Raw genomic sequence first — 25,937 nt, 5'->3', positions numbered from 1 at the left:
TGATCTGATATTAATTATCACAACGATACATCCAGTAGACCCACCTTTTGTAGGCCCATGATCTGTTAGGGTACAGTTTCAATTCCACCATTAATTGCGTCTAGCCTAAATAGATAGGAAATATCACTAAACCCAAAACTAGTTACCAAGCTATTCCTTTTCAGTATGGCACGAAAATAATGGTGCAACTGGTTTATATCGAATCAAAGATAAAGAAATGGACGATGGTGAATTGGGCCAAGACATGATCAGGCTTCGTCCGGATCCAACTATATTGATTTTAAGGGATTTAAGTGCACAGATTTCTTATCAATGCATTAAGATGGATTCTTTTCTTCTGTTTTTGATAATCCTCATCGAGGCTAAAATCATCATTGCATTAATTAAAAAAAAATCAAACGAATTAAAGTATTATTAATGCTGTGCTTGTTGAAGTGGAATGGTGGCAATTCATTGTGGTTGGTTAACCAACTGGGCTTTGCTCAGGGTAAGGTCTGCTCAAGATGGGCCTTAGGCTGACATTGCTGTGGCTACCCTTAGGCTCTACCAATTGACTGATTTTTTTCGAGCCTCAGTAGGATGATGAATAATTGCTGGTTTGCCACTTGGCTCGGCTTAAAACTAGGTATGGTTATTCTTGCTGTACCTTTCCAACAAAGTGATGAGGTGGCAGGACAGCTTGGGTCACCCGCCAAGCTAAAGCAATTAAGTATTGATTTAGACCTCAAGGATCTGCAAGAAAGCTCGTACACGTCGGAGAAGGAGGGGATTCTCCAATGGGGGACCCTCTGATTAAGTCAGAGAGTGACGAAAAAGAAGAACAATGAAGAAAGATGATGAGAATCAGTAGAATGTCCAGAATTCTCCTCCTTGTTTACTTTTTTCTTCCTTTCTATAGGAAAGAGTATGTTAGGTGGTTAACTGCCGCTTGCCGAAGTAATGGATGGTTGGTAGGTTGTCAGAAATTTCTTACGAACTAGCTTTGTATAAGTGGAAAAAAGCTGTCGGTATAGTCGACTGCTAGCTCAGAGCATTCCACATACCAATGATTTCTCAGAGCTTTCGGACAGTGGTGTAGCTTGTAGGGAATTGGGACAGAAATGGGATAAGATCGGTGGCCTAGTGGAGATATAGGCTTTGTCCGAAGAACAATCTCTTATCATCGATGTAGATTTCATCTGGCCGCCGACTTCCTATGACCGATTAGGAGCCGAAGATGCCAATGTCGAGCCGAGTGTGGGTCATGGTTTGCCCACGTCAACGAGTCAGGTGTTCGCCATGTCATCGGAGAGTGAAATGTCATCAGGTGGACCAAATATAGTTCAACACTTATCCCTGCTTTCTGGTCCAAAGTGGTTACTTTAGGCTACAGAAGTAGTAGCCCATAAGATAAGAGTTTTCAATGCTTGATCGAGCGGAGAAATCCAAATTGCTTATCCTCTAGATGAGTCACTGTGTCATTCCGAAAGATCCAAATCTAACTTGACAAGTCGCTTTGCAAATCGTGCCATAATTATGTGTGGCGATTTGGTGCCTCGCAGGTCTCGGCATCTTTATGATGGATGGGTGACTTGAGGTGGACTATTAATCCTACCCAAAAGACGGTGGGACGATTGTCACTACTTCGTCGTTGAGAATGCATTTCATCATTTCGAGAGAATTAGTTTCAGGAGCCATCCTTAGGCATATCAGGATGCGCCATGTAGTGGGCCGCCTGGGTTTGCGAAGCATCACCTGTTTGCCATTTGTGGGATCGAAGGATCGTGCAGTCCACTGCTTCATGGGCAGTTGCATGGTAGGATCTGACGGCTGGCGGGCATGCCCGTATCGTTATGAGTCTATGTAAGAAGGCTAGTCATTTGATAGGATTCTGTCGTTCTGATTATTATTCTATTGTAGTGTTTGCTAGAGTTCCTTTTCTTGCCGCAACCATGATGCCTTCGAAGTGGTTGGTGAAGCAAGCAGTCAAAGAGAGAATGGCCACCACCCATAGAGTCGTCATCCAAGAGGGCGAGGATCAAGGAGTCGAAGCAGCCCTCCACCATCACTTTCAAGGTGTCACATGCCCCCCAACCAAGCCAAGCTTTGGCCGCCCCCCCCCCCCAGTGGAGCCAAGGATGGGCCTCTCTCAGCTTGGTGGGGATGGTGGTACTTTTGGTTCTTCTCTATGGACTGCTAGGATGGTCTGAGACCGCTGCGTGAGTGACTTCAAGGCCTCGACGGTATATGAGAAGGAGGTTGCCAACTGTTGGAGACCTATATGAGTAACAAATCACAAAAAGAGGGGCATCGAAAAGGTTTGGAGGTGCTAGGAACTAGGGGTGGACAAGAAAACCCTAGGTGCTAGGGTTTCTTCTTCTTTGGGATTGACGGCTGGGATTTTATAAGTAAGATGCTAGGGCGTGAGAGAGAGAGAGAAGAGAGATAGGAAGAAAGACTCTTTTTCATTCCTTTTTCATTTGACCTAATTACATACACACACACACTTATACAAATAGATCAAACCCTAGCCCCAACACTCCCATGGCTAACTCAATATGATTGTACTCAATCCAAGTCTATGTACACCCATGACTCGATATGTTCTTACCTCTTTGGATCCAAATCTAGCCCAAACATGGATTAGCCCACTCAAGATCCAAATCTACTAGATCTCAAGATCGTGGAGGGCCGGACCTCTACCCTAAGACTAAACTAGTCCTAGCCTTAAGATTCAAGCCGGTCCTAGACTCATGGAGCTAACACCATGACTCCTCACCTGGCCTCTCAAGGCTTGAAAGTACCATACCTGAGTCTACAATCTCTACCTTGGTGTCCTAAAGTCTTTACAAACTTTGCAAGATCCATCTGTACCAATATGTTGTCGCTGTGTACCCTGACAGTACCCTATGCAAACCCCATTGCCAATGCCAAATCCTTTGGTCTTAGAGCTCCCTTGGAGGCCTCTAAGACATCTGCCTCCTCTTGGATAGAAGGTTCTTTCATGCATTTGGACTCCCACTTACGTTCTGTAAGTTTTCTTCTGCTGGACAGCTACACCAACCGCTGCTTCAGACTCTCCTGGAGGGATTGTAGCTCTTCTGACATGCTCTAGATCCACCTATCTTTTTTTTTGACTTGCTTCAGTCTCCTCATAGATTTTAGGATCCCCTCTTACTGCAACCAATGTATATGATACCATCTCCTCAGAGCCATTCCTTTCTGGCTGCTGCACATTTCGCATCGAGTTGTGTAATGCGACATCGCCACTGATGTTGAAATTTTTTTCTTTCTCTTGCACTCCTCGATCCTGAACTTGTACCAAATCTCTTTCCATATGTGGAGGCACCTCTGGATGGTGCTCCACCTGAATATTGAATCCTCATGGTGAACCTACAAAAGGCAAAACTAAAAATGAGATCAACTACCCAACTCTGCCTTATTGGGCCTCCTGCTGCTCCTCCATCGTTGCTGCTACCATTTCGGATCCTTCACACACCACGGATCTTTCCAAAACCATCAAGAGAAAATCTTTTTTCTTTGAATTAACAATGACACTCAGAAATCAGTCTCTTCCTTTTCTCCCTTGTATTTCTTTCAAAGCGGACAATTTCACTTAAAGTGTCCTGCTTTATTACACTTGAAGCACCTTACCTCCTTGCTAGTTTTTTAAAACTTATACCATCCTCTGTGCTCGCTCCTATCCTTCCCTCTCTTAGGCCTCTCTCCTATGACGAGACCCTCCTAAAAAATATCATCCTTTGTCATCCGTTCTCTCTGCTTATTAGACCTGAGAACTGAGACTATATCTTCATAATGCAGCGTCTCCTTATCATACGTCAAGATCGACATCAATAGATCAAAACTACTGAGCAGTGAGCATAGTAAGAGCAAGCTCTTGTTCTCCTCTACCATCTTCACCCCAAAATTCAGTAAATCTATACTCATCTGGTCAAACAGTTGAATAATTTATTTATTTCTTATGCTAATGTTTGACCAAGGATAAATTGGATGTACACTAATTGATTGGACATACTAGATGTGGACTAGTAAATATTGTGACCAAGTTTATCATTAATAGAAGTAAGAATTTCTATACATGATCATCATTATATAAGTTATTTGTATATTTATATTATTAAATTTAAATCATTAGTTTTGTATTATTGGATTTGTGTTGTTGGATTTAGCTTTGCATTGGATAATATCATTTTTATATGATTTTTTTGGTATGAATATATTATGTGTTGATTATATGTATATCAGTGATTGATGATATATTTATATGGCTATGATATACCTATTTTAAATATACTATTAAATTAGAATTGATTTGATGAAATCAACATGTAATAATCAGATGGATAAGAAATAGTTTAGACTAATCTTGTCATATGAATAGCCTCTACGAGCTTAAGCGTGAGATAGCCTCTAGGAGCTTATACTTGGGATAGCTTTTAAGAGCTTATGCCTAGGATAGCCTTCACAAACTTATACATAGATAGCCTCCAGGAACATATGCCGAGGATAGTCTTTATGAGTTTATACGTGAAATAGCTTCTAAGAGCTTATACTTGAGATAGCCAGCATGGGCTTACATATGAGAATTTCATTAGATATAGATTGAAGAATGATTTTGGTTAATCCAAAATCGAAAGTAAAAGATTATGAAATCTAAAATTATGATAAGAGAAACAGATGGCAAGATACATAAAATTATTATTGAATAAAAGATTTTACTTGTTGGCATATTATAATGCATCTCATTTGACAAGACATATATTTGATATATATTTATATGGATATTTTAGTTTCTCTAGATATTTTATGTAAGATCACGCTTTATATGTTCACTCAGATTTTATTTATTGCTATTCTCAAATTATATTATTCATTAGTGTGAATGTACGGAGATTCTTACTAGATTATAAAGCTCATAACCTTTCTCTTTTTATTTTCAGAGTTATAGAATACTTGTACTTGGCTAAGATTGGGATCATGCTTGAAAGGATTGAATATATAGAGCATCATCAATATCAGTTGGATGATTTAATTTTATAAATTGAATAAATTTGTTATTATGTTAATATAAAATATTTTGTTATGAGTTAAAATTATTAGTTATCACATAAATTTATGGTTGTAATGGATTTTAAGACCTTGCATATTCCTTAGGACCTTGTCTTGGGGAGTATGTGGCCATGTCATGTGGCTGACCCGGATGCTAGGTTTGGGGCATGGCAACATTTGCCCAAGGAAAGATGGATTCCCAATGTGAGTCATCTTCTCCTTTGAATCTAATAGGAGCCCTCAACGAAAGACTTTAACACCATTTCTGCTCTATATAAGTGTGCCTAGGACCCCCTTTGCCTCATCGTCAGTAGGTTTCACCAATCATCAATGCCAAACCACCATCAGTTCTTTTTTCTTCTCCTCTTGATGTTTGATGGCTATGGCTCATTGTGCTTGCCGAAGATTTTAATTAAGTACTTGCTGGAGCCTTAGATAAGTCCCCTGATCTCTATCCCTTTTTGTTTATGTACAAAGCTTTGCCATCGATTGAGAAATCTACTGGAATTAATAGAGAAAGGCACCCCTATTTTGAGATATGAAATCTATTTCTTTTTGACTTATTCTAGCAGTAAATCTTCCCACTCCCTTGTGTTGGTCCATGGCTGTTGTTAGAGTCCCAACCGTGGCAAGTGAGTTGGAACTCAGAATCAATCGAGCAAGAGGGCCTCTTGGTTAGCCCTATTTTTTGGCTTTTCTAAGACTCTTTTTGACGATCGCTATTGCTAGCCATGCTCTAATGTTTTTGTTGGACCTCTAGCCAAGATCCACCACAATTACCACCTCTTTTCTCCTTCCCTCTTTTGCTAGAGAAGATTTGGCCCCTTCTATTTTTTCAAGAAAAACAAAAAGGAAGAAGTATGATCCCCTCTTTTCCTCTCTCTCCTCTTCATAACTTGTGGGCCCTACCAGTGAGACACCATATAGCATAGGTTGACCCTAGTAAGGGATACAGTATTGTCTAAGTAGATAGACAACATATCATCCCCCACCCTTGCTCTCATTGAACACCATTAGAGTACATCACCATTAACCTCTATTGTGTTATCATTACCTTGGTTTAACCTTATTCTATGATTTGACTGGTTGGATTAACCTGATTGAACCAATCTAGGTCATTGGGTAATGTGCTAACCTACCTTAGCCTCGATTAGACTCTGCTAGATTTGATCACCCTTGATTTTGCTTGAGATATGTATATCCTAGTCTAACCATGATTAGATGAATTATCTTAATTAGACTGATTAGGGTATCAGATACTCCCACTTGGCTAACCGTGTGAGGATATTGAGACTTAAAATTTTTATTCTTAAAATAATCATGATGAAATTTTGATAAAAATATAGTTTGTGAATAGTAGAGGGCTTTTCTGAATTAATTATATCTATCACTTAATTTTATTTGCAAGATAAGTAATGCTTCACCTCTTCTAGATTTATTGACAAATTATAAAATTATTATATTAATAAAGTTTGAATTATACTATTCATGGTGCACGAATTAGATGAATACTAGTACTATATTATTTAATATACTTTATTTTGAAATATTATAATGATATATGATTCAAAATATCAATCTTGTTATGGGTGATACTTGATCAATTTCAATCATGATATCTTATATTTTTGTCGAACTGAGATATGAAATGACAGATTGTTTTGAACTCTTAGCCTGATTATGTTAACGATTTCATGAATGAGAGATAATACATTGATACTTGATTAGTCCTGAAGGTTTATGTTGCAAGAGACAGATTATCACAAAAGTGGTATGGCATAACGACCGTCAAATAGGGATTAAACATTGGCAAAGGATCCTGCTAATAAGAGTTAAATGTTGGCATATATTTTATCCTGAAGGATTGTATCACAAGAAGACTTGTGTTATCATGAACTTGCCATAGAGAAAAAGTGATTGTAGCTTATGACTAATGGGATAAATTTTATGTTTTGAAAGCAATTAGATTCATGAATGAAAAATTAAATTTTAAAAAAGATTAGATTTGAATAATGATGGCAAAGGACCCCGCTAATAAGAGTTAAATGTTGGCATATATTTTATCATGAAGGATTGTATCACAAGAAGACTTGTGGTATCATGAACCTACCATAGAGAAAAAGTGATCGTAGCTTATGACTAATGGGATAAATTTCATGTTTTGAAAGAAATTAGATTCATGAATGAAAAATTGAATTTGAAGAAAGATTAGATTTGAATAATGATGCATATCTAGTTTTTCTTTTGAATGGATATATTCTATATATTTATTTTTAGTAAAATTATTAGAAAAAATTATAGAGACACCATTTAATGTTTGGCTCGTTTGTTCTTAGATGTCAAAAGTTTAAAAAGTTGTAGACGGATCCCAAAACTTTAAAATCGTTGGAAGATGATCCAGCCATCAGTTTCTGTTACAAAATATTATGACATGAGGGTCATTTGATAGATTAATTTTTATAAAATTTTCTGATAGTTGTTCCCATTAATATAGCAAGAAGCTCTTGTTTTGGTAGGAATTAAAAGAAAAGAAGGAAAATAGCATTTTGAGATTTATGCTAGTAGTTGAATGACTTCATCGTTTAAGATCTATGTAGGAGGATGGATGATAAAGCTTGGAGTATTTTAAGATTCGTACAAGCTGATCAATAATAGAGGATGTAGTGCTTTAAGATTTGTATATACAGATGAATGATAAAAGATAGAGTATTTTAAGATCTATGCAAGCATATGAATGATAGTACATAGAGCTCTTTGAGATCTATGCCGATGAAGAATGATAAAAAATGAAGTGCTTTAAGATCTATATAGGTAGATGGATGATAGAAGATAAAATTTTTGAGATCTATGCAAAAGGATAGGTAATGGAGGATGGGCTACTTTGAAATTTATGCAAACAGATGAATGACAAATAATAGAGTACTTTGAAATTCGTATAAACAGATAAACGATAAAGGATGGAATACTTCAAGATTTGTACAAATAGATAGATGATAGAGAACAAAGTACTTTGAAATCTATGTAGGTAGATGGATGATAGAGGATGGTGCATTTCAAGATTTATATAAATAGTAGATGATAGAGGATAAGATGCTTTAAGATTTATTTTGGTAGATAAATGATTGAGGATAGCATGTGCTTTAAGATCTATATAAGTAGATGGATGACCGATCGATGATAAAGTGCTTTAAGATTTGTATGGATGAATGGACAATGACAGATTGAGTGCTTTGAGATCTATGGAGATAAATAGATTGTAAATGAAGCACTTTGAGATTTGTATAAGCAAATGGATCATAGATAGAGTGCTTTGTGATCTGTGTAGGTGAATGGATGATAAAAAATGAAGCTCTTTAAGATTTATGCACAAAGATGGATGATTGAGATAGGAGCATTTTAAGATCCATTCTAGCAAATGAATGACAGAGGATGTGGTGCTTTAAGATTTGTGCGGATAGATAAATAATAAAAAATGGAGCATTTTGAAATTTATACAAATAGATGAATAACAAAAGACAGCCTCTTTGAGGGAAGGGTATTTGTATCTTTTTTCTGATTCTGTTAATGGTGTTAGAATCCAAATATATGGTTGGGCCCCTTTGTAATGATTTCAAAATTTTAGAAATCCATTTGCAATATTTTAAACTTTAAGGGATATCTTTGCAATTTTTTCAGATTATTATTATCCTATTGATGATTAATCTAGCTAGTTATAATGTTTATTGCTTGATGGACTGTTGAGCTTATTATATTCTATATTTTAGCATTTTTACATATTTTGAGAACTAAACTAGCATGAGAATGTATTTCGAGAGAGTGATTGACTTTCGTTTCTTTATTTTAGATTAATTTTTTTTTAGAGTTTGATGTAAGAATATTTTTGAATTTATGAGATTTAATTATTTATTTATTTATTTTGATACTTACTCTAAGATATTCTAAGGAGATGTCTTGTATGTTTATGAGAAGAATACTCTATAAATATCCAGTGATTGCTGTGACCTCAGCATGTGATTTTGGATTAAGGGCATGACAAAACAATAAATTGTTGATGGAATTAGAGATTAATTTTGATATTTCTCAATATCATTTTACAATTTTCTGAGGTGGCACTAGATATTGATCTTCTTTTGTAATTTTTTGTCTAATGACTTGGAAACATGACAAAAATATGTGAATTTCAGTTTATAATGTCCCATTTTTTTCTAAACATATATTTTGTTGTATTTAGGGCTGTAATTATTCACCATTGGATGATACATAGTGGGTTTAGGTTCTTAATACCCATGCAATTCTTGGTGATATATCTCGGTGATCTATCTCCCACTCGATTTCGGTTTCTGATGATGTTTCCGCAGTGAATTCTTGCTCCATGAATGATTCTGTAATACGTGGAGACATGTAATCCATTCGGATGTTGAGCAAATCAAACCACAGCAAATCCACTCCATTAGAAACAACCAAATAGGAGATAACAACTGAGTAACTTAAAAGTAACGTAGATCTACGGTTCGTTCCGGCTCCCGAGAAAACTGGGCCCATATAAGATCAATGTAGAGATGCAACTGCGACGTAAAGAACAGTGCCATCACAGGGAAGCTCAGGATCGAATACCAGAAGTACGCCCCATATTGGAGCTTGTTGTGGGTGATGTAGAAATGACCGGCACAGAAGGAGACGAGATTGGCGGCGATCGATACGAAGAGGGTGGTGATACCACCTATCAGCTTCATTGGGAGCTCGGTCTCGAAGTCTGACTCGTGAAAGCGCGAGGTGAGGATGGAGAGGAACAAGACGAGAGCCGTCACTGAGAAGCAAAGGGCAATGAGAGATGACATGGCGAAAACCTGGAAGGCGGGCTCGCTTTCAAACATGGGGAAACCCGTATTCTGGTTGTTGCCTCCCGGCACGCTGGTGGCAGAGGTGTAGGCCACCGTGGCAATGAGGGCGGCGACCACGGAGCAGGACTCCGAGGTGCTGATAAGCCACTCCCTAGCTTTCTTGACCAGATTCTTGTGATTATTGGTGAAGATCTCTTGGGCTGTCTGGCGATTGAAGTTGTAATGCGCGAAGAAGCCAGGTTCCATCGATTTCTCAATATACTGGGAAGTTCGGGAGGTGAAGACAGGGACGCAGACATGTTATAAACTCAAACATATGTAAGAGGAAGCAAAATTTGATACACATGCAAACTTTCAGCTGGTCAAATTTTCTCAGATTTTTTCGTAGGATTATAGACTTCATCCCGTCTGATTCAATATTAACTTTCTAAGGTAAGTTTTAAAGTTTAAGAAAAAAAATCAAGTTCTACAAAACTAAGTTTGTAAAATGTACTCTATAATTTGGTTTACTTGGAGAGTGGTTGGCTGCAGTATCCAATCTTATTGAAAATACTTTGGGCTATTTGTCTTACTTAATTATAAATACACTTTAGTTGCACCATAGCTGTGTTTTCTTTCTTAACTGGAATTTGAATGAACTTGTTAGAACAATGAATTCTTATACATACAGGTGAGGACATAATAGGGTGAGATTTATACTAAAAAGATAGCAGCAACGGATTGCACAATGCACCAATAGATAGAAAATAGTAAATAAATATTTAATAGGAAAGATGCAATTAGAGAGACAGTTGAGGAACATGGGCTTAGTGGATTGAAGAACTAATATTTGAAAGTAATGGGAACAATTATAGAAGAACTGAAAAAAAAGAATAAAAATGCAAAGAAAATTGAAAGATACGGGCTTGGTGGATCACAGAGAGAGAAAGATAGAGGGGGGATAGAGAGAGAGAGAGTACTTTCAAAGCATTTAAATTTGAAATTTGTTGGTGATTGATAAAATAGGAGAGATAGTCTATATAGTTGGCAAATATATAAAAAATAAATATATTGTTTTTATATCAGTCTAATATTTATTAAAATGGCATTGATAACATTATTTCAAATCTTATTTAAAAAAAAAGAAAAATTTTTACAAATGAAACTATTTGATGTATTTATATCTCATTGTATATTATACTATACATAATTTTGTAGTATAGTATGGATCAACAAGAGAGAGATGCATTGCTAATTGAGAGGTGTAAACTAGTCTAACACAAGCTGGGGTTGGCTCGAAGACCCTTCTTGACTTGATATTTAACCAAGCCAACTCATGCTTGTCTCAAGCTAAGAAAGCCTAGTTGGAGTTAAACTTGAGCCAAACTTGGCTTAGTTTAATTTAGCTCTACTAGGGCCTATTTGGATGCTGATTATATATAATGGAGTTTTGGATCCTTCTTGATGTTTTTGAGTTATCCCACTTACTCTTAGAATGTCAACCAAAAAGTGAATAACTTTAAATCATAGAAATCTAATTAGGGAGTACTTAGCAATGGTTTAAATTATGCAACCCCAGTTAAATATTCGGTATCCAAACCGTAGAGTCATTTGAGAGATGAATTGGTAATGATGTGAATATGTCAATCTAAACTATGGACGGTGCGATGCGAATGGCAGCGTGCAGCACCCAACACTGCATTTCTGGTTAGGGTCAAGTAGTGAGGTAGTGCAGGGGCTAGTGAGGGCAGAGGTCAAAGGGCCACAATATGGAAATTGGGTTTCAGATTAATGGCTAAAAGGCAGTGGAGAAGAAAGGGCCTTGGATTTGCTCTAGATGGAATCGCTTGCCATTATAGAAAGAAGGTAGATAGGGAGTGGATGAGGTGGGTTGGGAGCTAATAAGAAAGAGAAGCGTGCAGGTTGGGAGGTGATGGTTTAGGGCCCCAGTTCCCTACTCTTCCATCTCCTTTAGTAAGTGAGATCAAAGGTTCTGACTGCTGAGAATCTAACCATTTTCATAAATATCCATGCAAGATTATCATGTAATGGGCCTTTCACCTCTCTCTTTCTATCTTGCTCGCATGTTTAAGTGAAGGGAAAGGGGAAAAGCCAAACCTTGTACCACTTGATCTCTGATTGCATTTGAAGTGCTGCTCCCGGGATACTCCAAGGTCGCTTTTTCACGAAACTGGCAGCCATATGTAGAGCACTGTTCCCTTGTTGATCCACCCTCCCAAACAAAGACTTTATTATTCCTTTTCTTTTCAACATATGGTTATAAATGTGGGGCTGCCCATACTCCGCCGCTAATAGTACAGCAGACTTTCCATCTGAATCCACATCAAGAGCTGCCACTGGAGAGATATTTAGAATTTCTATCACCATCTCTATTACACCTCTCTTTACTGCCACTAGAAATGGTGAACCTGCCCAAACTTTACAAAAGGAAAACAAAAAAAATTAGCTTCTATTAGCTGCATCAGAAGTGCCATCCCACGATTTAATGTATATTGACCCTATTCTTCCATCAGTATGTAACTAAAATAAACTGATTTTAGATATAAGCGTTATGCCTCTCCTCCTCCTCCATCTTTATTACACACCTCTTGTTCTCCTCCCTTTCATTAGCAAGTGTAGAAATGGTAAAAGCTCCACTTAAAATAAAAGACAATCATGACTTACACACCTCTATATATGAGATTCTACTTGGTTGGTTAGTTGGATCCTAGTTAGGTACCTAACAGCATTCAATTGCTGAGATACAAGACTCTGAAAATAAACCATTACCTCACACCTTAAAACTTGAAAAATCCCCTGGTGCTATTCTACAGTCTTTCCGTGAAAAGCTTGCGGATAGTGGGGGCTGCCACCGAAGCACTTAACCATTCATATTGGAGGTGAATACCTGATGGTTAAGTTAATTCCTGGACCGAGATTCATCTAGTTGCATGTTGTGTTATGCAAGAGAAGTGGTGGCCAGCAGCGGACTGCCGGTGGTGGGGTTCGGCCGACAGTGGCCAGCAGCGGACAGCCGGCAGCGAAGAGGAGAACGGCGGCAAAATCAAAAGAAAATTCAGAAAAACAGGAGATTTCTTTTGCGACTGATTTTCGGCAAAGTCGGTGGCTGGCGGCGAGGCTTTGGGCCAGGGAAGAAAGGAAAGAGGGAGAGGAAGAAGGGGAGAGGCTTACCTCGAGCTCCGGCAGTGTCTCCGTTTTCAATTTTCGATGAGCACGGTTCTAAGAAAATCGGTAAAACGAGAAAGAAAGAGGGAGGAAGCAGAGAAGTGGCCAGGCTCTGGGGTCCTTTGGAGGGAGGGGAGAAAGGGATTTATAGATGGGATCTAGGGTTCCTAGAGTCCCAATCCCATTTTGATTCAAAGAGGAAAAATGGACTCTATCAGGAGTCCTCTTCCGTTCTCTCTTTTTTTTTTTTTAATCTGGGTTATTACAGAATACCTGATGGTTAAGTTAATTCCCGGATCGAGATTCGTCTAGTTGCATATTGTGTTATGCAAGAGAATATTTAAATTATTTTAAAAATAAAACAGGAGGAGCAAAATAGATTATCTCTATAAATATGCGGTACGACTATTGTGCAACCACACATCCAACACAAGTTTTTAATTTGTTAGAAATTAAGGCCAAAGCCTAATTTATCATATAAATATATATAGTGATATGCTGGATATTTTTGAGAGCATTTGGCTTCAACTGTTTCACAACAAAAAATAATGAAGGATATCTGGAAATGAAAATCAACATCATTTATGATGAACTTAAATGCGTAAATTAGCTAGCACCAAAAGTCACGTATTTTTGATGTTTTTTTTACCAACACATCAAATGAAAACCAATTTGACTGTTTTAATAATATGACTTCATGTTTTTATTTCATCTATAATTTGTGATCATCCAAAATTACTGAAAATTGATTTGTATATATTGTAAATATCTAAATCAAAGTTAACCATTTAAAATTATACGTATAGTTTATGCTATGTTTTTGCTTGCTAGATATATTGCTGTATTTTGCCAGATTGATGAATAGATAGACCTTCGAGATTTTTCAGTTTCTAACACGCGCACACACAGACAGACACACAAAGGTATATGTATGTATGTATGCATGCATATATTTATGTATATGCAAATTTGCCCATTAGAAAGTCATTAGCTGCTTGATTTGCAGCCAAACACAAGTTGACTGATGATAAGGTCACATGCAATAAGCTAGCTTTCAATATGTTCTAAGCAAATATTATGCTTGTACGGCCCAGTTCACTACTGATGCAATCAACATGATCGGCTTGGCCAATTCATGTCAACGTTGATAAGTTTTTAAAATTCAAACTGCTTCACTGGTGAATTTATAAAAGGGTTTGCATATAAATTGAAGCGCATATAGGAATACCTGGCTTGTTCGTTTCAGAATCCTGTTGTTCTGCATTCCGTTTTTCCACTTCTGAAACATGATTTGCTTCTTTTGTTTTCCTACCACCGCTTTCAAATTGCCACCCTTTGGTCTTAGAAACAAGTTCTTTCATGATCTGGTTAGCATATATGTTCTTTTTCTTCATCTCTTCGATTTCTTTGCCCTTGCCTACTCGCAACAACAGAGTTAAAGCAATACTAAACATAAGATTACATGTGTCATACCGAATGAGTTTAGTTTAAAATATATGTTCTAGTCAACCTTTAACTCGTCTGGTTGGCATCCCTCTCCACTTCGGAGGGGTCCAGCTTCAAGCATAGTGCTAGTATTCATTCTCACTGTATTTTTCAAGAAAATATCTGCTAAATGCTCAAAAGTTTTGATAAATATTTTCTTAATCTGAGATTTTAAGAATGTGTATTTGCAGATCCATGTCAATTTTGACCTAGGTAGTTTGTTAGGTAGCTTGACCCATTCAGTTTGTAGGTCAAGTAACATCCCTAAACTCGGTATGTTTCAAACTATCCTCCCTAATCATCATGAAAGTTACCATTGAAGGTATTCTTAAACATGCATGGGTAACCAATCTTCTTGCCAAAAATACAAAATAAACAAAGACAACCGATTTAGTAACCCAATACCAAGGAATTGATGACTTTATATGAAGAATGCTTTCACGGACCTTTTGATCCTAGGTCAGAATCCTTTCAGTGTACGCAAGACTACAGCTCACATGCCATACTGGCTTTATGTCTAACTCTAGTGATTATTATTTTACCAAAAATATTAGAACAGACGCTTCCTTCTCAAGCAAACTAGTGTTCAGCATGTACAATATAGATTAGAGAAGGTTGTTATGACTGCGGTTGGATGTGAGGAAAGAAGTTTGAAAGGTGGAAAAAATTAAGTGCAAGGGTGGACATTCATGGTGGAAATCAAAGGCATATATCTTGTTTTTCTTTTTTACTTTCTTTTTTTTTTTGGGGGAAGTGGAGACTAATGGAATAGCCATTAGTCACCAAAATTTTATTAAAAGAGGAAATAATTACGGATAGTAGTGAAGGGAAGAATGCACAAGGACAATTAAAGGGATCAAGGAGGGCCTCTACAAAAGTGCTGGAAGGATCTGCAAGAAGTGAATGCAAAAAGGACTCAGAAACCAGAGATTCTCGGTTCATTTATAGCAAATTGGGCATGGATGACATAGCCCGAGTGCATCTTCCTCTCTCTCTCTCTCGTATGCGCAAAAAAAAATATTGTTTTCTCTCGTTAACTTATTCCCAGGCCAAATAAAAGCTATGTTTTATTTAGTTTATACAATCTATATATGTTTTAGTTAGTTTGCTTGTAATGGTAATCAAAGAGTAGGTTGAGAGTTATGATTTGGAAATCATTGAATTCCTGCAAAAATTGAGAAGGTGTATCGGAACCCACCCATCTCAATGGTATTTAATATCCACTGATTTAACATACGCGGTTGTCATCGTTATGTTGTACGTTATAGTTTTAGTTGGATAGTATTTTATAGGTATCTTACTGTTCATATAAGTTCTCATGTAAGATTATCCTTTGTTTTTCTTCTCATCTTTTTTCTAATCACCAAGTTTATCACTTAGATTGCATATCTTTTAGATCTTGTAGAGGTGTCTATATAGCTCAATTCTTATACTCGCTGAGATTGGTTATCTTGCTTGTTGCATATTTCGATACTTGATGCTTTTACATACTAGTAATTAGATACCTATTGTTATGCCATCACGATAATATTCTACTTTGTTAAAATTAAGGTTAATTATCATTATCAAAAACTTATTCACGTTACAAAATATATCCACTTGAATATTTTGGGACATTTAAAAAATAATTATTTATTTGTATAAAAATCAATTTTTGCTGGATACAAAATCAAAAATAAATAATTTCATTTATTCTTTATGATATTTTCAAACTATCTTGTTTGAAATAATAAAAATATCAATAACTTCAATATATTCCTATATTTATAAACAAGTTTTCCTTAAATGTTCTTTAATTGTGGATACTTTTATTTATATTGGAATTAAAGAATTATAGTGGTATTTAATATATAGTTTTTAATAATTTTACATTATTTATTTTATTTAAATAATTTAGTATTTTTAATATAAAATCTAGTCAGGTTAGTTATCGAGCTCCTTGGCTAGGTTGATCTTGTGCATCCTTATTTAAGATCGGATTAACCCAGCATTAATGTGTACTCTAACCCAGCATTAATGTATACTCTAAGCCTGAGTATTTTTATTTTGCATCGGCTAATGATATCTTGGAAGAGTATTCTGACTTATTGGCAGGATAAATAAAGATGAGCTACAAATTGATACCAGCTAGTGTTATTTCTTGGTATCTTTTGAAAAAATACCCCTAAAGTAATGCTGTATATTCATCAATTACCAACTAATACTTGGCAATTTATCAGAAATGTGAGGTAAAGTATTATTTTTTTCATATTTTTTAAAGATACCACCCGAATAATGTTGCAAATTCTATGATTTCTTATAGTGAGTCTTGGACAACAGTAGGCTGTAGAAAGAAAATCATGTTATATAACTTTATGCGAGGCTTAAAATAATAAGCTGTAGAATTATATCTTACCTGTAGGAAGAAATAGGAAGACAATTGCTTTAAGAACTTCATGGAAGATGTTGAAGAGTAATTTCTGATATTCTAGATATCTTTGCTGATTTGGTAAGCCACCAGGAGTGCGTTGGTTTTGTATCACAATGTTGTCTTGATTTGCCTTGTCTCTTCCTTTTACTCCTTCCTCTGTCAAATTCAAAGATGATAAAAATACCATTGGTTTAACTAAGGACATATTTGGCAACCTAGATTTTTTTTTGTACTTTTATTTCTTTATAAATGAGTAAAATACCATATAAAGATTGATGTTGAGGATTGCATTTGCACAAAACTTTAGCTATCGCTTGATTTTATTTACAATCCTTTAGAAAACAATAAATCTTTGCTATCAAAAACTCTAAATTAAAATTTTACCAACAATTTCAAAAAACACACGGGATTCATCATACATATTCTTCAATTTATTCAGTTTTTCTTCTTGGATTTTGAAAATATTAGGCAAATGATCTTTGAAATTAGTAAATTACTGAGGATTATCATTAGCCACTACTCATAAATAGTCCCAAAAGCAGGATAGAACAGACATATATGCATGCGTGCATGCATATCATATATGTATATACGAACATATATACATACATACATATATGCACATATATACATACATATACATGCGCACACACACATACACATGTATGCATGTCTGTATGCATGTATGTATGCATGTATGTATGTATGTCTGTATTACCTAGTTTTTCGAATTCAACACCAGTATTGTGCTTGGACTTATCATCTTCATCATTGGTCGAAGGAGCTGCAAAAAAAAAAAGCATGAGAACTCATCATCTCAACTTAAAATGTAGGAATCATTTGATAATTCTAATAGATCTATACCATTGGTATAACTATATATTTAAAGAAAATATTTTAATAATTCAAGCAAGAATTATTTACTTTCCTAGCTAGTTTTACAAAGCCTTCTTTTACTATGATATGAATCACGCCAACTTTAAAGGCATTAATCCTTGTTTCTTTTGTCAATATATTTTGGAAATTCAAGAAAAAGAGAAGTCTCTTGTATCTACAAAGCCCTCCTCCATTCCTATTTTCCCTTTTCTATGGTCTCATGCAGGTGAAGTAATAATTCTGTAGAGATTTTGTGTATGCGGCATGCATGCATACATGCACGTGAAGTAGCAGTTCTTTAATTGTTTGCAGTGATGTAATTGAACTCACACAATAGCTTTTTAAAGGATTTCTGAATTCTGACTTAGGGTATGTCGGCTATAATGACTTAGGTGTGAAAAGAAGCCTTAGATACAATTGGAGATACGCAGTCCACCACATCGTTACCATTTCATTAGGCCTTTGTCTAATTTTTCTTCCTAGAAAAAAAAAATGCTAAATCGATAGCCGGCTTCATTGATCTGTCTAAACTTCCAGTCCTTGTTGACTAGAACTTTAACATCCATCTCAAGTTTCAAAAGTTCTTTAATTTTCAGTCTCTAGTAGCTTTACACGCTTATTCTCCAATATGTACACGGTTACAAGCTTCGTCAAAATAAGTGTACGTAGGGATCATATAATTATATGGACGAAGAATATAATTGTTTGGAAGAATAATGCATAACCGTCTATAGAGAAAATATAAATATGCGCGGACTAAAAATTAAATGGTAATGGTCAACGGACCGTATGTTAAAGTCTTGTCAAAGGGAGGATCGGATGGTAAGTTTTCCAAAAAAAAGGAAAAAAGAAAAGGAGTTTTGGCAAAAGTACTCGCATACAACTGAAAATTAAAAGATAATGGTTAAGGAACCATATATTAAAGTCCCGTAAGAAAAAAAAAGAGCAGGTGTTAAGTTCCTCCGGAAAAAAAAAAAAAAAATAGGGATTCGGCAGAGTGAGAGCATACATGATCATTCTATGTAAATATCTATGACTTGTAATCTTCCTTAACGGACCTCTCATTATTATTATCTATTAGTTTTATGTTATAAATATTACTGGTATTCATATACAATCATGTGGCTTTTGTATGCCGTATCTTTAAGCATTAATTAATATGCCCCTCCCCTATTCTGTTTTTTTCCTTATAGAAGCATTTAGTTTGTTAACATGACAATCATTTTTCTCAAAAAGTAGAAGATGATGATGCAAAATGTAGCAATCTAACAAACTAATCTAACTAATTGCAACATATGTCTAGCACAATATTAAAATTAACATCCAACTAGGGGATTTATAGTATACTAGTTTAGAATTCTTGTGTGCATGGAAAATTTCATTTTGTTGAAGTCCAGTCCACTAAGAGACCGGTCAATTTGTTCGACAAATATAAGAATATTTCATTTTTTTAAAAAAATTCTCCAACTTTCTATCCGAGCAGAGGCAGCTCGTATGTCATTTTTCCTCTTTCTTTTCCATGAAAACATTAGCTAGCCATCTAAATTTCATTGTGAGAATAAAATAAAAATATATTAATTCATTTATCTGTCACCATCTATGAGCCATTGAAAAAGCTTGATTCGCTATCATGAAACAGAAAAGATCGGCTTCATTTCCATTACACTCGTCATGAGGTTCACTAGTTAACAATTAAAATTACAAACAAATGGAAAATTTCCCAAGGTAGCATAAACAACTTTTATAGGCAGAACTTTTTAGCTGCCTAAATTATTTCTTGTGGATAAATGCAGCAACTGCTCAGTAGTTTAGTGTTGCTCGAAAATAATTGAAGGGTATTTATGATTCATCTAGCATAGTTCAAATCTTTTACAAGAAGATGCATGAGATATTTTATCTTTATTTTTATTCTTATGAGAAATTTAGTGAATGCTGCCTTTTGGGTTTGGTTACGGAACTCTTTTCTGTGGGTGCACTAAAGAGAAGAACGAAATGAAATTACATCAAAAAAAAAAAAAAAAAAAGAAAAGAAAAAGAATGAAAGGACACAAGAAGCATTATTTTTTTAATTTTTTTTTAATTTTTTATATTTCTGTTTAATAGTGCAAAACATAATATTTTCCATAAAATCCTGAACAACCAAATCTGAAATTGATGTTTCATGATGTATTCGTTGTAGGTAAAAACAAGTTGTTCATGCGCGTCATTTACAATTCACCTAGCCACAGTGTTGCAATAAATATGCTTTAACCAAATGAAATTACCATCACATGCTTTGTAGACATCTTGCGAAAGCCCATCGTTTTCCTTGTAGGTTGGAAACTTGAGCTGCAAATCCTTCAGAGGTATACCTAGAAACACAAAGGGAAAAGCAATATTAGAACTTTATACCCTGGCATAGAAGATTTTAACACGTAATGTGAACTTATTATTTTTGAGGGGTAAAGACATAGGTGCTAATTTTAGATTTCAAACCATTTAATTACAAAAGCAAGGATCAAATTTTTACATAATATAAACTTCTGTTAATGACTTTGTCATATCCTTCAAGTTACATGTATATATAACAATAATGGTTACAGTAGGTTTTGTAAATTAAACCCAAAACTATAGTTTGGCATTAGCCCTCTGTAAATTAAGACCATTGGGCCATTGAAGATTAACAAAAAATCATGGCAATGCCATTGTCATAAAACTCATTTGTATAGTCATGCACATTTAGGTTGTAAACTTTTGTTTGCACTTTATTTATAATCTTGAAAATTGTGGAAATTAGTTGTTTTAAAATTTATCCCAATGGTCACATTCCTCTCTTTAGCAATCAGAGGTTCTATTTCAAGTTATGGTGATGCGTCCCTAATTAAGTATCCAGGATTGGATAATCTTCAGAACTCTAAATGATATGAGCTACTCCTGTGCAGCTAAGGCCCAAGAGAGTAGGTCATGTTGATGACAAACTTTACCCCAATCCAACTTCTCAACCCCTTAATCTTAACCCAACTCAGTCTTTAATTGGAATTTCTCTAATTCTCTAACCAAACCCAACCTAGCTTTATTATAATCTAAATTTTGGTTGTGTTTGGTTAGTTTAGTGGGTCGTGTTAACCAGGTTGAGTTGAATTATGCCATATTAATTGGATTAAATTAGGTCGGATAGAAAGTTTAAGATGGGGAAGAGGTTAGGGATATTTTTATTGAATTGACATTTGTTCAATCATTCATAAATTTTAATAATTCACTTATTCATAATATATATAGTAAGACTGAATACATAATTATATAGACATATTAGTTATATCTATGAAATATAAAAATGAGTTATTTATTATTTACATATTAGGTTGGGTCTGGTTAAGCTAGGTTGGTTTTGGCGAGGTTAAGGTTGGGTTTAGATTAAATGAAAGGTTAACCCTCACCTTATTCTGTGGAAGTTAGGTTTAGGTTCAATGGAAGGTAAACCCTAACCTTATTCAGACAAGCTCAGATTTTTGAACCCAAAAAATCTCAAACTAACCCTAACCAAAAAGCAAGTTGGGCAAGCGTGTTGAAGTTGAGTGAATTGAATTTGCACCTCTATAAGAAGTTTGTAATTAGATAGGCTAGAGCAAAATTTGACTTAGTGTAATCAATAAATTAGTCAAGCTCAAATAGTTTTGAAAGCTAAACTTGGATGCAAGTATCAATTTATATGAGCCGAGCGTGAACATATAAAGGTAAGCTTCACTCGCGCTCGAACTAAGCTTGAGCAACTCAAGTATATATTGAGTTGAGCTCAACCAGCTTGATACTTGGCTTGGTTACATTTTTAGTACCCTACTAATTATAATTTGAGTAGGCCACACTTTTATAATCGCCAAGTACCAACATCAAGTACTTCAAATAGAATATTGTTAAATGATAGCTTTGTGCGGAATGGATTAAGTGAGATAAAAAGATTGAAGATTTGTCAATAGAATAGAAGAGATAGATGGAATTCCCTAACTTGATAGATAATTACTTGTATCAGTGGATGAGAGAGCTGTGGAATAAAGAGTTTAGAAGAAGATGGACGAAATAACTGAAAGAGATCCTAGCCATTTTATTAATATTATAAGTTGCTTATGTTAAGACCTAAATATAAGATGGTATGGTGGAAGCCGATTTGAGTTTGAAAACTAAGTCTCAAAAAATATCCGGATGGTTGGGCCTTAGTGAAGATATGTGCGATCTACTAATTAGAGAAAACAAAACATAATTATATAGTATTATGAGCGAATATGTTGATGAATGAAGTGATAATTAATTTTAATATATTTATTATGCTCATGAAAATATCATTATGACCAATCTAAATGGTATTTTAATTATCAGAATAAAGGGTGTTAGCACCATGACCTCTGATAACTATCTGAGCTAAAGAAGTCCATCAATAATATTAGCAATCACCTTGTGTTTGGTCTTAGTGCCTAGACTTGCAAACAATAGAATAGCCATCTAGAAGGAAACAACAGTCTATAATAGAGCATCTATCAGCAAAATCATTAGTCCAATCAGTATCATTATAAACACTTAGGGCTGGTGATAACTTTTGGTTATAGTCATAATGATTACAATACTATTTGAGATAATAAATACCAGTGAGATGGTCTTCGATTATAATTATAACATTTATAGAGTAATAGTAAGATATACCCTTAGCAATGGATGAAAAATAGTAGAATCACAGCAATAGTAAGCGAAATCAAGTTAAGAGACAATAGCACTAAATTTTACAAAGCAGGCACGAGGAGTTTAATAATATCTAGCCCGTGGCCTAGATGCACCGGCCTAAGACCTAGGATGCCCCACATGCAGGCACCACTTTAGCATGGTGCACCTGGATGCCGGCGTAGCTTTAGGTGGTCCCATAGATAACAAAAAAATTATGCACTCTATAAAAAATAATGCAATGCCTCATTCCTTCTTTTCAACACAATCAAACCTAGCCGTCCACGTCTTTTTTGTCTTTCACACCATTCTCGCCTCTTCCACTCATCCTCTTTTCTTTCACATGCCTCAGCTTTCTCTCTTTGTGCACCATAATGTAATGCCTTGAACTGGCATTCCAATCTTTTGCTATAACCTCCTCATCTTGCCACCCTCCTATTTATAGCCGCTCCGCTCAACCTCTCTTCCTCCCTTCATTGACTTCTTCTTTTCTCTCTCTTTCTGCATTTCTCCTAGTCTCTTTCTCCTGGTGGGACTAGAAAGAAAGTAAAAGGAAGGGAATGGCTTTCCCCCTTCCCTCACTCTCTTGTTTTTCCATGCTCTCCCTCTTTTTCTTTGTCTTCCTTGTCTCTCCATACGTGTGCGTGTGGATGTGTGTATTAGAGGGAACAAGGCCACCCTCCCATTTAATCCTTATTTTATCTTTAAGCAAAATACTACAAGAAATATCACTTTTTGCGATGAATTTATTTACGACAGTTACGACAGAAATATATTTCATCGCAAATAAAGATATTTACGATGAAAACAAAAATTCACCACTAATAATTATTTTTTTATGATGAAAATAATTTTTCATCGCAAATATCTTCATATTTACGACGAAAATAAAATTTCATTATAAATACATATTATTTACGATAGAATTAATCATCGTAAATAATAAAATATTTATTTTAATTTTAAATTTTTAAATATTAGTGATGAAAATTATTTCATCTTAAATAATTGAAGTATTTGCAAAAAAAATTAAATTTTCATTGCAAATACATGTTATTTACGATGAAAAAATTTCATCACTAATATTTAAAAAAAAATAAAAAATTTTAAAAATTTAATAATTAAAAATTATTTATGATGAAAATATTACGTCGTAAATAATAGAGTATTAGTGACGAAACCTAAATTTTCATCATAAATTAATATTATTTACAACAAAAATTTTTCATCGCTAATATATGAAAAAAATAAAAAAATTATAGATTATTTGTGATGAATATATTACATCACAAATACAGATGTATTCCCAATGAAAACTCAATTTCTGTCATAAATACTTAATTATTTACGATGAAAATTTTCGTCGTTAATATTTGAAAGAAAATAAAAAAATTTAAAAATTTAAAAATTTAAAAATTATAGAGTATTTATGATGAAAATATTACATCGTAAATGATGGATTATTAGAGACTAAAAAAAATATTCATCGTAAATAAATTTTATTTATGATGAAAATTTTTCATCGCTAATATGTGTAAACAAATTAAAAAATTTAAAAATTTTAAAAATATAGATTATTTGTGATGAAAATATTATATCATAAATAATCAGTATTTATGATGCAAAATAAATTTTTATTACAAATATTCTAGTATTTACGATGTAATATTTTCATCGCTAATATGTGGCAAAAATAAAAAATTTTAGAAATTTAAAAATTATAAATTATTTACGATGAAAATTTAACATCATCAATAATCGAATATTAGCAATAAAAACTAAATTTTTATCATAAATACTCTATTATTTATAATTAAAAAGTTTTCTTCGACAATAAATGAGAAAAAATAAAAAAAATTAAAAATTTAGAAATTACAAATTATTTATGATGAAAACTCTATTTTCATCGTCAATAACGTGTATTTACGATGAAATATAATTTTTCATTGTAAATAATAACTATTTACGATAAAAAGTTTCTATCACTAATATTTGAAAAAAATAAAAAAATTTAAAAATTTATAAATTATAGATTATTAGCGATGAAAATTTTTTTATTGAAGGATGTTTAGATATATTATAATAAATTTTTTTATATTTATAAAAATAAATATTAGATAGTTTCTTAAAAAATAATATGTGCACAAGAAAAGTATGTAGAATATTAAGATATCCTTGATCCTCAATCTTTATAAAACTCTATCTGTGGCATCTTGAACCAATCCAAAATTAATTCTTGGAGGATGAATCAAGAGAAAGATGGTTGGAAATTGAAGCTGAGGATGTCGTCGTTCCTTTGGTTGCCCATTTGAATCTCCCCCAGATGATGTTCGATTTTTTGGACCTTTTGCTCGAGGTCTTCCTCCCGACGAGATTTTGTGAGGCACGGAGAGTAGCCCAAGGTTGAATCTCCATTGGAGGAGATCGATGAATGTTGGCATTATGTTTCATGCCTGGATCTTGATGGGATGGTGATTGTCGATCGATCAGGACAGAACGATGCGTACCTCGAGGAGGATTCTCTGGAAGCAGTTTTGCTGGCTACATGGAGAGGACATAGTTTGAGGAGCATATTGCGGGGGTTGTCATAGCTCTGTGGTTTGCTGTAAATGCTGGACAGTGTTGGTCAATGCTTGGATCTGTCGAATCAGGTCGTTGAAACGTTATGGATCCTCTATAATAGGTGGTGGTATAGGCCTTTGAGGAGTGGATGCTTGCACTGCATCACCCATGCTTCATCGAGATGACTATCAATGAGAAGCGACAGAATTATTGCAAGTTTTTGTTCTTACCATAGTTCATCCATTTCATTACTAAAATATTCTGAAAAATTGATATATTTACTACATCAGCTATATATATATATATATTATTGCATTATTGTAGCTAAGAGATGAATGAAAAATGAATGGAAGAAAATAATATGGAGAACAAGACTTGGTCAGGAGATTTTTTTTAAAATAAAAAATTAATTTTTATTAATTATTAGCGATGAAAAAATTTTTGTCGCTAATTATATAATTAGCGATGAAATAGAAAATTTTCGTCGTCAATAGTATTTTTTCGGGGCTGATTTTTTCAGCAAAATTTTTTTTTGATGAAAATTATTAGCGATGAAAATTATTTTTTTATCACAAATATTTTTTGTTTGAATTATTTGCAATGAAAATTGATTATTAGCGATAAAAATTTGCATCGCTAATACCCCGCATCCCATCAAATTTCATCGGAAACCCATTTTTCTTTCTCGTTCCCCCTCGGCAGTCCGGCTTCCTCCCCCTCCTGTGAGCTTGCTCCCCCGCCCCGGCATCCCGCATGCCTCCAGTTTCCTCCACCGCCACCGCTGTCGTCGAGGTGAGTCGGCTTCATCTCTATTTTTTTTTTGGGGTGGGTTTCGACCAGGGATGGGGACGGGGAACATGCTG

General features: G+C 34.7%; 1 protein-coding gene across 1 annotated transcript in view; it reads right to left on the bottom strand.

Moving 5' to 3' along the window:
* Positions 1 to 9,210: 9,210 nt before the first annotated feature.
* The window catches only part of LOC105056741 (uncharacterized), a 32,750-nt gene continuing 16,023 nt past the window's right edge, over positions 9,211 to 25,937 (bottom strand). Inside the window, exons 3-8 of the mRNA XM_010939053.2 lie at positions 20,091 to 20,177; positions 17,669 to 17,734; positions 16,936 to 17,106; positions 14,284 to 14,472; positions 11,988 to 12,307; positions 9,211 to 10,151 (exon numbers count right to left, since the gene is read on the bottom strand). Coding sequence (XP_010937355.2) covers positions 9,537 to 10,151; positions 11,988 to 12,307; positions 14,284 to 14,472; positions 16,936 to 17,106; positions 17,669 to 17,734; positions 20,091 to 20,177 — 1,448 coding nt within the window. The 3' untranslated portion in view covers positions 9,211 to 9,536. The remainder of the gene's footprint in view (positions 10,152 to 11,987; positions 12,308 to 14,283; positions 14,473 to 16,935; positions 17,107 to 17,668; positions 17,735 to 20,090; positions 20,178 to 25,937) is intronic.

The sequence above is a fragment of the Elaeis guineensis genome, chromosome 2 (assembly GCF_000442705.2).
Source record: "Elaeis guineensis isolate ETL-2024a chromosome 2, EG11, whole genome shotgun sequence".
Taxonomy (NCBI): Eukaryota; Viridiplantae; Streptophyta; class Magnoliopsida; order Arecales; family Arecaceae; genus Elaeis; species Elaeis guineensis.
The sequence above is the reverse complement of the archived record's forward strand: the minus strand, read 5'-3'. Positions and strand labels throughout refer to the sequence as shown.